The following is a 14,065-nucleotide window of genomic DNA, read 5'->3' as shown; positions in this document are numbered from 1 at the left end:
ACGAACAACAACACATGACAGTCAATGTGAGTGCATTTATATGATGTTCCGTTCAAAGTTGTAGAGGACCTGAAACTCCGTGTTCTTTTCTTACCTATTCCATGTCTGGCAATAGAAACCACAATATACCCCAGTTTAGGACGAGCCTTTCTCAAGAGATTCTAGGACGAATCCAAACCATCTCCCTTGTTGACAATCCATGACGGAAGGCAAGCCCATTCCCCACAATAAACAACCCGTGTTACTAAAAGACCAACCTGTTTCACACTAAAGGTGCTAGTCTGACCCAAATCCATGGTAACAAGAAAATCCAAGATGATACGAGCCACGATCAAAGACAAAGGCTCAATCAAGAGAAATACCCAAGATCAATATTCAAGGCCGTAGTTATGCCCGTAATCCAAGACAAAAGAGTCAAAAGAACAAGGCTCGATCAAGCAAGTCAAGTCAAATATCCAAAGTCAAAATTATCCTAAAAAAACCGAATAAAAAATCTGAGCAAGAAGCCGAGATATATTCTAGACCAAGAATCTGAGTCTGAATCAAGAACAAGCCTGAAATCAAATGCTAAACGGAATACTCCTGAAGTCTATATAGAATCAAGTTACAGTATAGAATCAAGACATCGATGTCGATGGTCAGCTAGCACCCTCACTTAGCCTTTCACACATCACACACCCTAAGTCCTTCTCGAGACCGTTACAGGGAGATAGTTAGGAATTTTGAGAATCCTCTCAAGCTCGTCAAGTATACCCATCCTTTAGGGCCAAGACATGGAAACTTGATCCCACGTCATTTTAATCTACCTTTATGTGCTCAGGCTACATCAAGCCAAGAGACTCCATTTCCAAGCCACATTACAAGCCATAGCCCCATAAAGCCTTAACCCCACAAAATCAAGCTCCAGAGATTTGTTTCATCAAAGCCTCTTATTTCCGAGCTCCACATTCCAAATATCCAATCCAGTTTCACCTTGACCCAGACACGGAGTCTTCAAATACTTTGCTACCCAGAATGGGACATACCCATATCCATCCTTAGGGTCCATTGAGTGCGCTCACATGACAAGGAAAATTTTTACAAACTTAATTATACCTCTTTGGTCTATGATCAGAGGGAGTTATCTCAAATCGATTCTTCGAGTCACCAAAGGAATATACTCTCCTGACCCATGCACTTTAAGGTCCTAACAACATAGCTTAGGCACACACTTGAACTACGATCTGGTTTGATTTCACCTTTTCAGGTGGATACGAAGGCAGTCCTTTCTTACACAAGAAGGATACAACCACAACACCCAAACAAAATTAACCAAACCTCAGAACTACGATCTGGTTTGATTTCACTTCACGTGAATACGTAGACAGTCCTCAAGGACACAACCATCCCAACTTTCAATCTCAATTATCAACCACCACAACCATCTCAACCATCACAATTCACAACCTTCCAACCTCAATTAAACAACACCTCTATACTGGGGGCTCCTTATTGTCGCCCAGTCTCTTTTTTACCAAATTCCAGAGTCATATACTCATCCTGGGGGCTTCTCTTCCGAGATGCCACCCTTCCTTTATTCCTCTCTTATTTTAAGCCAAGTTAGTACTCGGTCCGGACAATGACAAGGGTCTTAGATCGATTCTCCGATTTATCGTGCCTCAAGAGGGGTCTCTTTTACAGCAAACGGTGGTGAAAGAAGTCCTAGTAGACAGATGATCCATGGCTCATGCCTTACCTTTATATGCCTTCATCATTCTTGTAATTCTTCTGCCTTTGGAATTGATACGCGTTATCACCCACATTTGGCTAGGGGTTGCACATACTTAAACAAAGTCTGTCAGAGTCATCTCTGTGTCGCGTCAGTCCAAGCTAAGTCTATATTTTCACGTCCGCATAAGGTCTACGTCGCGTCAGTCACGTGTCTAAAGCCCATTGAATATGCATAACGCATTACAAACGACAAACTTCTTTGAACAAGTTTTAAACGACTTTTAAAAAGAAACAACTTTTGAAAACCTATGTGTTTCCTTATTCGAGGTCCATGTGATAATTGCTTACATGCATATATTAGATTGCATTCTTGTGTGGCTACTAACCATGCAGGTAAGTATTAGAAGCATTACTTTACCAAGACCTTGCTTGTCACAACGAGCGAGTATTTCCCGACAGGTGTTTCGACACGCCTTCATTATATTTCCCCAAGCGAGAGTAAGCGGATAGACAATCTCTCTCAAGACATGGAAATAAAATCCCGATTATGTTCCCCAACGAGAGTTCACGACCGACAGTCACTTCCTCTCGAGACATGGAGATCACCATCGACCCTACATTCTTCTGAAGTTTGTTTGAAGACGACCCAAGCAGCTTCCCCAGCAGTTCCCGCTTGCGTCCTGCTACCCTTGACATTTTTGTTTCCTCATAGAGTTCGACAAAGGTGTCGTTCTCCAGAAGTTCCCAAACCAGAGCCTCCTTCCTTAGGTTCGTAAACTCAAAGTTAGGATTCTTACCCCTAGATTCTTAGATCCCAAAATGGCTTCCCATAGGTTCATAAGCCTTTAAGCTCCCACACCAACATCCTTAGGTTCATAAACCCATAAAATCCTTTTGGAGTTCTCATACCTCAGAAAGCTTAAACGCACGCGTTTAAAACAAGAATTAGTAACCCAGCAGTTCCTAAACTTAACTTTAGGATCCCAATTCCTTTAGGTTCACAAGCTTTTAAGTTCCCATGCCAGCCGCCCTTTTAGGTTCATATACCCAGGTTCGCACACCTAGCTTCTTTTAAGTTCCCAAACTCCCTAGAGTTCATCACCTTATACCTTTTAGGATCATATTCCTTTAGGATCACCTTTTCCTTTTAGGATCATCCTTTCCTTAGAGTTCCTACACCCAAACCTTGGTTACCCCTTAAGTTGAACTTATATTTGGCCTCCTTCCCGTCGATACTTTCCTTTAAGGTCCCACACCCTAGCACAATCCTTATATATCTTTTAGGTCTTACCCTTAGCTCCTATGCTTACCCTTAGCTCTTACGCTTACCCTTAGCTCCTACGTTCCTACGCACCTCCGGAAACGTCTCGAGGAAGAAGTCTCAGGTATGGTCTCTTCTTATGGCTGGCGAGCCTCCTTACGTAGTCTAATGGACTTTAAACGACCCTCCCCGGAAGTCGACAGACTCTAAAATGTTCCCGACGACAGGTCCTTGGCTCAGACCCCCTGAGCCGCCTCGCGTCGCCATAATCGTCAGGTTGTAATCTTCGATTGACCTGATGGCTATACTTTGACTTTCGCCTTGTCCAAGCCTCAGTCAAAGTGGGGGCTCTGTAGACACCTCGTTTCTACACCTCTCGCAAACCACCCGGTGATGATTGGGCCGCATGTTTGGTACGCGGAACGATTTGTGACAATTCGTAAGTTTATCGTCAAGTGATTGCTCAAATATTAATGTCTACCTCTTAATTGTCATCTACGTGCCGATACGGTCGTTTTGGCAGTAATTAGAGTTCTTTTGGAGTCCAGGTCAAAAACCGTCTTCATTTCTTAAAACCGTCAAATCCCGAGTCAAAGCAATGTGCTTGTCTACCTAAGGTTAGGATGTCATAAAATGTTGAGATTATATCTCATTTTGAGTCACATGTCACTTCTTTGGGCTAAACTAAAAGTTTACATTACAAAATGTGCATTTCATTTAGTTAAATTGACAACCCAACCTTTAGGCCTGTTTTACAAGGTGATAACGACTTTTTTGGGTCAGTCCTATTTCAGAGAAAGTTCTAGATCTTTCTCTTAGATTTCCAACGCCACCAAAATCACCTTAATCCGAGTCTTGTAGAGAAAGTTATGCCTAAAATACGACAGCCTGTCAAACGCGCTTTCTTACGCAGGAGGAACCCGCTGAGGAAAGGACGCAGCAAGTGCTGCGCCTCTTCCAAGGGACGCAGCACCTGCTGCGCCTCTTCCTCAAGGTTTTCTTTTTGTCCAAGTTTCCGTGTTTAACCTAAGTCGGTTATTTCCGGATCTTTCTCTCCTTTCCTAAACCCTAATTCCGTGATTAGTATAAATAGGAGCCTTCGCTCCTCATATTTCTCACGCGAGTGTCCGCCCTTCTCTTCTCCCTTTGCATTGTAGACCACGTTCTTACTTTTTGGCGTCTACGTGCTTGAACATTCGACCACGTAAGCTCGGATCCTTCTGAGTACCAGCCTCGTTTGCATGACCGACCAATTTGACCAACTCCACATCAATCAACTTAATCAATCTAATCGTTTTCCTCTTACGAGGGCACTTTCGTTACATTCGAGTCGAGCATCACTAATCGTAAACTTAGTTCTTCTCGTTTCGTCAAACATGTAAGTCTGAGGGTGTAAAATCTCTCTTTTTATTATTGTTCTTTACTTTTTGTATTATTAATGTAAGGTTTATGTCGAAAATACTTATTAAAACCGATTTCTAAAACCTCGTTTAAAACCCTTTTTTTACGGATTTCCAGAAGACAAACCGTCGAGAAAGGACGCAGCAACTGCTGCGCCTCTTCGAAGGAGCGCAGTTCCTGCTTCCTTTCTTCTTCCTTCGTCTTCTGTAATTCGTTCGTGTTTACTTGTTTTCGTTTGTTTTCTTTAATTCTTCGATACAATCGTCTAATAATCACACGTATATTAATTGTTATTCATTCACATGTTTAAATAATCATAATTCCGACTTAAATCCCTTATAATCTCATATTTGCGGGTTTTCGTCATTAAACTCAAATCCGGGTGGTAGAAATTCAATTTGTTCGTGTTGAGTTTCTGGAATTCGATCTTTGATATATTTTCATCTGTCTTTTGTCATATGTATCGCATATTCATTACATATTTGTCGTTAATTCATCCTGTTTTGTCTATTTCATTCACTCATGTCACTAATTAATCATTCGTTCATGTAATTAATTCGTTTAATTCCGTTTCAGCCATGTTTTTATTGTTTTATGACCCTTAATCGCATGTAAATAACCTACTAATCACTTTCATCCGAGTAAATAATTTAATTAATCATTAAATTTACCAACAAGTATTAACAACACGCAATTCCGCTTCACGGCTGAAGGTCAAAGTCAGAAAGAAGAATCGCTGCTGCGCCTATTCAAGAGACGACTCGCCGCACTATTCCGGTTGAATTCTGTCCCTGAACTCCGTTGTTGCTTGACCTAGTTTAATTAGCTTACGTATAATGAACTATTATTCGTATTATCACCTTCTGATCTGTTCGCTAATTCATTCTTTTGTGCGTTTTTCTCAAATTATCCGTTTTAAAGGTGTTTTCGACATAAATCGCCTATTTCATTGTAATTATTGTAATTTTCTTTGTTGTAATTTTGTTTATTGTATTTATCATATTTTTTGTGTCATTTGTATGTTTTCACATGTAATTGAACATTAAATTCTACTCCGACCCAATTGTATGCTAAATTAATTGTTCACCGACTTAATCTAATTCTCACATGTTAGGATCAATTTGTTGGATGTTGCATTGCATGCATATAGCCGACGATATATCGAGTACGAATAACTTCCCTAATCATTAGTAGAGGCCGCTATCGAGGCGGGCGAGATTAGGTGTTCGATCAAAAGAGCTTCCTAATACGTACCCTCACCCCTGACTCCAGATCTCTGTGAACATCCGTGTTCATTGGCATCCACGAGAGTCATTCTAGCCATAGAATGCTAAGGGTAACGATTGCTTAGTGTTCATGTCTCTACTTTGTGTCTTACATGACATGAGGTATTCGAACGTTCCAATTTCCCATAAAAATTGGTGGCGACTCCAACAAAAATGCAAACGCTTGTTCTCTTCCTCCCAAGCGCCCCCGTGGGCACCCCAACTGTCCACAAACTCCCAATCACAACTCATAACTGACTACACACTAAAGTGTGTAGCCCTGCCAGTGGGGGACCGCAGCCTTGTCCACCTAAGCCCCGCTCATCACACGAGCGATAACCCATGTTCATTAATGTGCACATCCCTTCTTGTGGCGGGTTTCACAAAGGGCGAATCAAGGGCGTGAAGCCACTCCCGCAAGTTACTTCATTCAGCCGAGGACGCACCTCGCAAACATCATAAACCATCTCAACTTCAACACCCCATACTCCAATCCACGAACAACAATCAATCAACAATATTAATCATATTAATCAATCACAACAATGCATCTTAAATCAATTATACAATCAACTGAATAGGGAAACCCTACCTTAGCACAAATCTTATACGAGTCAATCAAGAAAGCTAGAACGGCTCCTCTATGAAATCTCCACCTAACAATAACCGTACAATTCCAATCACAATCATGCCAAAATCCCTTTTTCCCCCAAATCACAAAATTAGGGTAAACCCTAAGAGACACATCGACAAAACTTGTAGAACTAGTGGATTACCGACACAATCGACGCAAGGGAGAAATGAACAAGACTCACGAGCAATCGACGAACTTGAGAGAGATTAGAGATGATTAGAGTTACGTTGGAAGGTTTAGGTTTTGGTAAAAAGTAATTATGAAACTGTAAATTCCGTTTTATAACTCTAATCCTCTCTAAATCAAACCGCGGAAATAATCACCGTCAGACCAGATACTCGGTCGAGTATAGAGTATACTCGGCCGAGTATCCCCTACTCGGTCGAGTATTCCCATACTCGGCCCAGTATTCTGGATGAGCGACCGAAATACACGACGCATTACTCGGCCGAGTAAGCCATATTCGGTCGAGTAACAGACTTAGAAAACCGTAGTATTACAGTCTTCCCTCCTTAAAAAGAACTTCGTACCCGAAGTTCACACTATACTCAAAACAAAACCAACAACCACAACACAACTCCTCAACAACAACACAACAAATACTCCAAGTACCAACAACTCCCACTATATAAGACAAAAAATACAGTTGAAGAAAAGATGGTGGTGAGATTCTAGCAGAGTACCACATAAAGGACAAGTCTCATCCTCTATGATCCCCATTTTCTTCAACCTGTCACGAGTGAGTAATCTATTCTGTGCCACAAGCCATCCTATAAAACTATGTCTAGGTATAGCATCCTTAACCCAGACAAAAGTGGACCATACAACCTTCTCAGAAGCTGGTCCCAACCAATTGTATCCCTTACTGATGGTATATTCCTGATTACCTTGTAACCACCAGTCACCAGCAAAACCAGGTAACAGAATGTCCTTGATCTTGCACAACTTCCTCCATGCCCAACTACCATTCTGATTTGGTGAATAAGTCTTCCAATCAGCCTGTTTCATAAAAATAGAATGAACCCATCTAACCCACAGATGGTCCTTCTTCTGAGCTAACCACCAAACATATTTACCCAAGGCAGCTTTGTTCCATCTGATCAGATCCTTAATCCCAAGACCTCCATAACTCTTGTCCTTACAAATTTGTTCCCAAGATACTAGAGGTTTCCCTACATCATTAGCAACCCCTGTCCACAGAAAATTCCTGCAAGCTATGGCTATTTGTTTCATAACAGTATTTGGGAGGATGAAGATTCTAGCCCAGTAGGAGTGTAAGTTAGCCAGTACTGCTTTAATGAGGACCAATCAGATTGGTTAAGATTGATTTCGTAATTTTTAACTAGTAAATCAATAGCACAAAACACTAAACGTAAAAAAACAAAGCACAGATGATTGGAAGCACTAAAAATAGGGTAAAAACCTTGCTAAGAAGTGGAACATGAAGAAGCAACTTTTATTACGAATCAATTTCATATCTAAGGTGTCGTTTGGTTGTCCCATTAAAAGTGGGTGAATTGCAAAAATGGAAGTTATTTGTTAGCCCAAAATCACATGAATTGCATTTTTCTAGGAGTCCCAATTCCTTCATTTTTAATTACCTAATCCACTTAGGTAATTGAAAACTCCCGCATGAACCAAACTCTCGGATATCAACCAAACATGTTTTGAGCAATTCACGTGAATTGACCAATTCACGTGTTTTGTAAAATCATGGGAAATTAAAAGTTACTTCTCCATTCCTCAAAAAAAAAGTTACTTCTCCATACTTTGTTCTGGTCCAGAATCCTTTTTATTTTTTAAAACGTTTTTTTTTTTTGTTGATCAGGAGTATTCCTATCGAGACAGTTGGGGCAATCCCCTCCGGAATACTGAAGACAATTTAATAGGTTGACCCCTCCAAAATTTGGGGTATTGAAGACAATTTAATGGATTGACCCCTTTCAAGTTTGTCTTTTTTATTCGCAAGAGTTAGAAATCGAATCCATAATCACTTATTTAAGAGATCAAAACCCTTATAATACACACTAGCTGGTATTTTATTTTTTTAGTCATTGAAAAAGATATCCTAAATTTACGAATAATGAAGTTGGATGACGTGGTATATAATGTACAACTAGGACTTTTTCTTCTCGCTATATCCCCCCTTCCCTTCTCTCTCTTTCTTCCCCCGGTGTGTGGTTCGAGTTTTCTCTCTCCTTACTCTTAACGCCTTTTTTTCCTTTTTCCTTTTTTTTTCTTTCCTTATTTTATCTATTAGAATTTCCAGCGTTTTCCCCCAATTTTCATAAACCCTAGCTTCATCTTCAAGCTCATACTCATCTCTGTATCACAAAACAATCGCTTTAATTCAATTAATTCAACAATAATTGAATTGTTACTCTTAATCCTTAAATCTATTCGATCGATTGTGTAATTTATATGGATCGGATCGTCGGCGTAAAGTATAAGCTCGGCCGTAAAATCGGCAGTGGATCTTTCGGCGAAATTTTTCTCGGTGAGTTCTTAATTTTTTTCATCGTTAATTATTGTTGTTTGTAATTTTTTTTAATTGGATTATTGATTAATTTTTGTGTATTTTTGATTTTTTGCAGCTACTCATGTTGATACCTTCGAGATTGTTGCTGTCAAACTTGTAAGCGGATTTTAATTTGTGTAAATTTGGTATTTAGGTTAATTTAGTTGAGTAACGTGAGTGTATGTTTGGTGAAGTTCAAATATTGATTTGATCCCGCAAATTCGGGGTTTTAGCTGTTTATAGTGTAGTTGAGCAGACCGAATTGAGACCGTTGCATACGACGGCCCTAGTCCATAGCTAGGATAATTTTGGTGCATGCATACAACGGTTTTCTAAAGACTAATAATGGGTTGTCTTATAAGCTAAGGCCTAAGGGTAGGGAGGGAAATAGGTGAATAAATGTGAATATGTCGCCATTGCTATCCTTTTCTATTCGGGTTTTGAGTGTACTATTGGGCTTTTCTATGGCGATAATCTTCTACTCAATTGCTTATTGCTATGTGCATTCATTTGTAATTTTGCAGGAAAATACCAAGACAAAGCACCCACAATTGTTGTATGAAGCGAAGGTATACAACTTACTGCAAGGAGGAAGTACGTAACAATCTAAATCTTGTATTGTTTTATTTGAGTTTTATTTGGTGTTTTCAACTGGCTACTTCTATTTGTTCCTAATGTTGTTACAACAATTCAGGTGGAATTCCTAGCTTGAAATGGTCTGGAGTGGATGGGGAGGATCATATACTTGTGATCGATTTGTTGGGACCTAGTCTGGAAGATCTATTTGTTTACTGTGGTAGAAAGTTTTCATTGAAGACAGTCTTAATGCTGGCTGAACAAATGGTAATAATACATTCCCGGCTACCATGTTTGTTGAACTGTGAAAATGATTAATTTAAGTATTCATTGTGATTTTGTACCTGATATTGTTGCCATCTTACTTTCTCAGATCACAAGAATCGAATATGTGCATTCCAAAGGTTTCTTGCATAGAGACATTAAACCTGACAATTTTCTAATGGGTCTTGGTCGGAAAGCAAATCAGGTGAGCCATTCTTCAGTGTGTTCCTTGTTTTGCATATCACTATCCTTTCAAACTGTCCTTTACTGATTGTATGTTACAGGTTTACATTATCGATTTTGGCCTTGCGAAAAGATACCGTGATTCCACCACAAATCGTCATATTCCATACAGGTTGGTGCACTTAAGATGTTATGTATTTATCTGGCTTAGTGTTTGGAACGTCACATGCACTCAATAGCATGATTTTAAGAAATTAATTCTTTTGTGTTATGTGCTTGATTTGTTCAGGGAGAACAAGAATCTAACAGGAACGGCTCGTTATGCCAGTTGCAACACTCACCTTGGCATAGGTAAGTAAGAGCGTATGCGTATGCCTGGTACTTCATAGCGTCTCTGTATATGAAATCTAGACGAAAATTATTGACCTGTTCTCTATTTTGTAGAGCAAAGTCGACGTGATGACTTAGAGTCACTTGGATATGTGCTTCTCTATTTCTTGAGAGGAAGGTGAGCTGTGTTTGAATGCTCTCGTAGTTACTTCACTTTGTCATGATGATTATAAGCAACAGTCAGCTCATATTGTTTCTTGCTGGTTTTTTTGCTTGTATATAGCCTTCCCTGGCAAGGTCTCAAAGCTGCAACAAAAAAGCAGAAGTATGACAAAATATGTGAGAAGAAGCTATCTACACCAATTGAGGTTTGTCCCTACACCAAATCATTTTACGTGCCTTGCTCCTATATTTGATGTTGGAAGACAGCCTTATTTTTTATTTTTAATTAAAGAGATATTTGACTATCGCATTGATGTCTCTTACTTTATGTAGGTTCTGTGCAAATCACACCCTGTTGAGTTTGCGTCTTATATGCATTATTGCCATTCTCTAACGTTTGATCAACGGCCTGATTATGGATTCTTGAAGCGCTTGTTCCGGGAATTGTTTGCCCGTGAAGGTACCACAGTTGGTTTTGGTTGCAACTAATAATTACTGGAGTATATAGTCATCATCTACAATCCACATGGTTTACTTGCTTTATACCTGGATCTCAAAACTTACTTCTACTGTTTTTGTTCTTTATAATTGTAGGATATTCTTTGGATTACATCTTTGATTGGACTATCATGAAATATCAGCAAGCACAAAAGAGCAGGAGCCAGCCCCAAGTATTGGTATGTGTACACTGTTCTCATTCAAGTGATTCAACATCTCGATTCTCAACTAGAAGCTTAATCTCTTTTCTGTTAACCTAACCCGTTTCTTGGATAAAAGGTTATTGGGTGTATTAACTGATTTATTGTAGCAGTGAAAACTTGACTGCTAATTTGTCACATAATCCTCCGTTTGATACTTGGGTTCTGCTGATACTGCAAAAGTGACTTCGGCTTAATTTCTGTCAATTTTGATTTTCTAACATGCTTTATCATTCAAAACATGCAGCCAGCAGTAGGAGGAAGTAGCAGTCGACCTTTGCCAGTGGATTTGGATAAGAATCATGGTTAGACGCCTTTGTATATGTTCGCTCTCAAGGGGTTAGAGTAGTCTGTTAGCAGTGTCTACCTTTTACTGGTTCTTTTCTTTGTATGAAGCTGGGACATAAAAGTTTTGTTTTTCACTTTTGTATTAGCTTCGTTTATTAGTGGTCAATTATAATAGGGACCTCTGTAATATAAATTTTTTTGGGTATTGTATAAATTTCATCATAAATCTTAAATAGCCATTATTACGAGGCAGAAATGGTTACGAGTTGTGACATGAATTGCTCCTTTGGAAGACTGGATTGTTATTTTTTCTTTTTCCAGTTCTTTTTGGTTGTGAAGAACCTTGTACAATTATATCTAAGTTACTTTGCATTGCTTCCAGGAGTGCAGAATGCCTATAATTCAGGTGGCATTACCGAACGTGCTAGAGCAGGGAATGGCACCATATCTGATGCTCGCTTAAATTCTAATTTAACTGTTGAGAAAAATTGGAATTCTGAAAGTACTGTTCACAAAAATGTATGTCTCTCTTAGATCCACAGCCAGCTTATCTGCGACTCTGAATTTGTATTTGGCTGCTGAACTTGATGATGATTTCTTTAATTTTTATGGTGCTATACTGTATTCCTATGAGCAGATGCCGTCAACATCCTTCACCTCTCATGGAGTCTTGAGAAAAGATGGAGCAGAGTCTGCAATGCCAAATGAAACTATAAACCCTAATCATGGACATGGAAGCAAGGCTGGGCCATCAAGCAGATGGATTTCTCCCTTGATGCGGATCTCTTCCACGAAGTGACAAAGATGGTAGTATCCGCTTATGTCCTACTCCCTCCATTTGGTTACATTCACTATATTTTCTTTTTTTTCGTCCCATTCAAACCATATACTATTTTTTTTCTTTTATTAATAAAATCCACTTTGAGAAGACCAACACATCCTTTCGAAAGCTAGCGATTCCACTATATTCACTCATCCATTTACCTTAATATAGGCAACTTTTGATTTCTATCCTTCCTGCTGTACGTTATCTTAAAAATTGGACCATATGCAAATATTTTCATTCCAAGTTAATAGTAGTAAATTTTTATCATACACAACACCTTCAATGAGAAATGTAAAGGATTGCATATGCTTCTTCCAGGTGAAGATTATGCTCGGATGAGATCTTGACTATATCTATGCCAGTTGCACCTTGGATCTGCCTCTCCTATTATGACTTGTGCGGTGCAGATTATGTGACTGCAACATTTGGTTTGGATTTACAGTGTATGACCTGAAGCCTGGTGGAATGCCATGAATTGCATCCATCAGTCATGTATTTATAATCCTGTGTAATATGACAACGTGTGGCTTATTCTTTCGAATTGCATTCTAAAATGTGCAGTAGCTACCTCGCCACATGGTTGTCATCAGCAACATTTGGTTCGTGGTTTTGTGAGTTCCGTTTGTACTTTCTTTTTGCAAATTTGGTGTATGTGATAACAGAGAAGTAAATATTAGATTGAATAACTTTTAAGTTCCTCTCAATATGAAAGTGTGGTGTTCATTATTGTTCCTTGTCATTCTTGCTACTCTACCCACACTTGAAAATTGCTGCTCTACTGATACTTTCTTGAGGTTTCTTTTTATATGTGTTTTCTGACTCATTTGTAAACTGATTTTAAAATTGTGTCGATTTCTTCTTTCCAAGCCTTTTTTAGTGATGTGAAAATTTATTTCTTTGGGTTCATATGTTATGTAACTTTAAGTTTTGTAGACGGGTTTTCTGCAGCTTCCCCATGACTTGCACAATATCTGATCATTTTGTTTTCATTTGTGCTTGTCTAGTCCTATAAGATTTCAAAATCAATATAAATATAAACTTTACTTTATTTTCACCATTGTTTTAGTGAGTTTTTGTATTAACTCACAGTTGTGATCTTCGGTAGATATTTTGCCACCTATACTATGATGTGACTTCATTTTTCATTGTATTCGTCAATATAGTCAGATTAACCTTAGTATCACTGGAATGATTCTGCAGTATAAGGTCTTGTTCTCTTTTTCTACTTCTCGCTTTCCAAGGTAGGTACAGCATCTACCACATGTTGCCATTAAATTTGTTGCTACTTTGTTTTTAGTTTTTATTTTCCTGCCTCATTGTAGAGTTTCTTTGAAATTGTTTTGAACTTTTTCTGGTGACTCACATTTTTTTATTAATTGATATTACGCAAGACATGCTAGCTTTTTTTTTTACCACTGAACTTCATTTTTTTAATCACCTATGTCAGCTTTACATCTAGTCAGAGGACCCTGATGTTTATTGCTGGTGCGCATCAAGATATTCAGTCTTTGAGTTGGGTAAGTATGCACTGCAGGAGTATCAAAAGGCAGGATGGAAAAGCAGAGGTATTTCCTTGATGATCAGAGGATGTGAGTACATACGACATCCTTACGAATTCGTTCGTCAATCGATGTGAAGTGCGGCATCTACTAATCACTGTTAATGTTGCCACATATCTAGGCACTTGGGCTTGCTGAGCTGCTATGTTTAACATTTCTTCTGATCAAATTGCTTCTGATTATAACTTTATAAGTACACTGGAATTGAGTTTCATTTGGGTTTAGAGGAATGATATTTCAGCCGTTTCAGGGACTAAAGAGGGCTTGTCCAGATTCCTTGTGCTATCTTAGAGGCTTCGCCAGTAGTATTTTGTATATTTATGCCACTTGGATTCCTGCATACGAACACTGGAATTGTGTTCCATTCGGATTCAAATGGGTGTGTCCAGA

At 39.0% G+C, this 14,065-nt stretch overlaps 1 protein-coding gene across 1 annotated transcript; it reads left to right on the top strand.

Annotated features, from left to right (window-relative positions):
- Positions 1 to 8,405: 8,405 nt before the first annotated feature.
- Positions 8,406 to 12,820, top strand: LOC141605905 (casein kinase 1-like protein 3). The gene is made up of 15 exons (XM_074424834.1): positions 8,406 to 8,768; positions 8,866 to 8,906; positions 9,314 to 9,383; positions 9,484 to 9,632; positions 9,739 to 9,834; positions 9,914 to 9,984; positions 10,102 to 10,163; positions 10,257 to 10,320; positions 10,426 to 10,510; positions 10,638 to 10,764; positions 10,899 to 10,981; positions 11,250 to 11,307; positions 11,673 to 11,809; positions 11,928 to 12,097; positions 12,435 to 12,820. Exons 1-14 carry the CDS (start codon positions 8,693 to 8,695, stop codon positions 12,087 to 12,089), a joined length of 1,281 nt encoding a protein of 426 aa, XP_074280935.1. The 5' UTR covers positions 8,406 to 8,692; the 3' UTR covers positions 12,090 to 12,097; positions 12,435 to 12,820.
- The last annotated feature ends 1,245 nt before the right edge of the window (positions 12,821 to 14,065 follow it).

The sequence above is a fragment of the Silene latifolia genome, chromosome 10, assembly GCF_048544455.1.
Source record: "Silene latifolia isolate original U9 population chromosome 10, ASM4854445v1, whole genome shotgun sequence".
In the NCBI taxonomy this organism is placed as follows: Eukaryota; Viridiplantae; Streptophyta; class Magnoliopsida; order Caryophyllales; family Caryophyllaceae; genus Silene; species Silene latifolia.
This window is presented reverse-complemented; position numbering and strand designations above follow the sequence as displayed.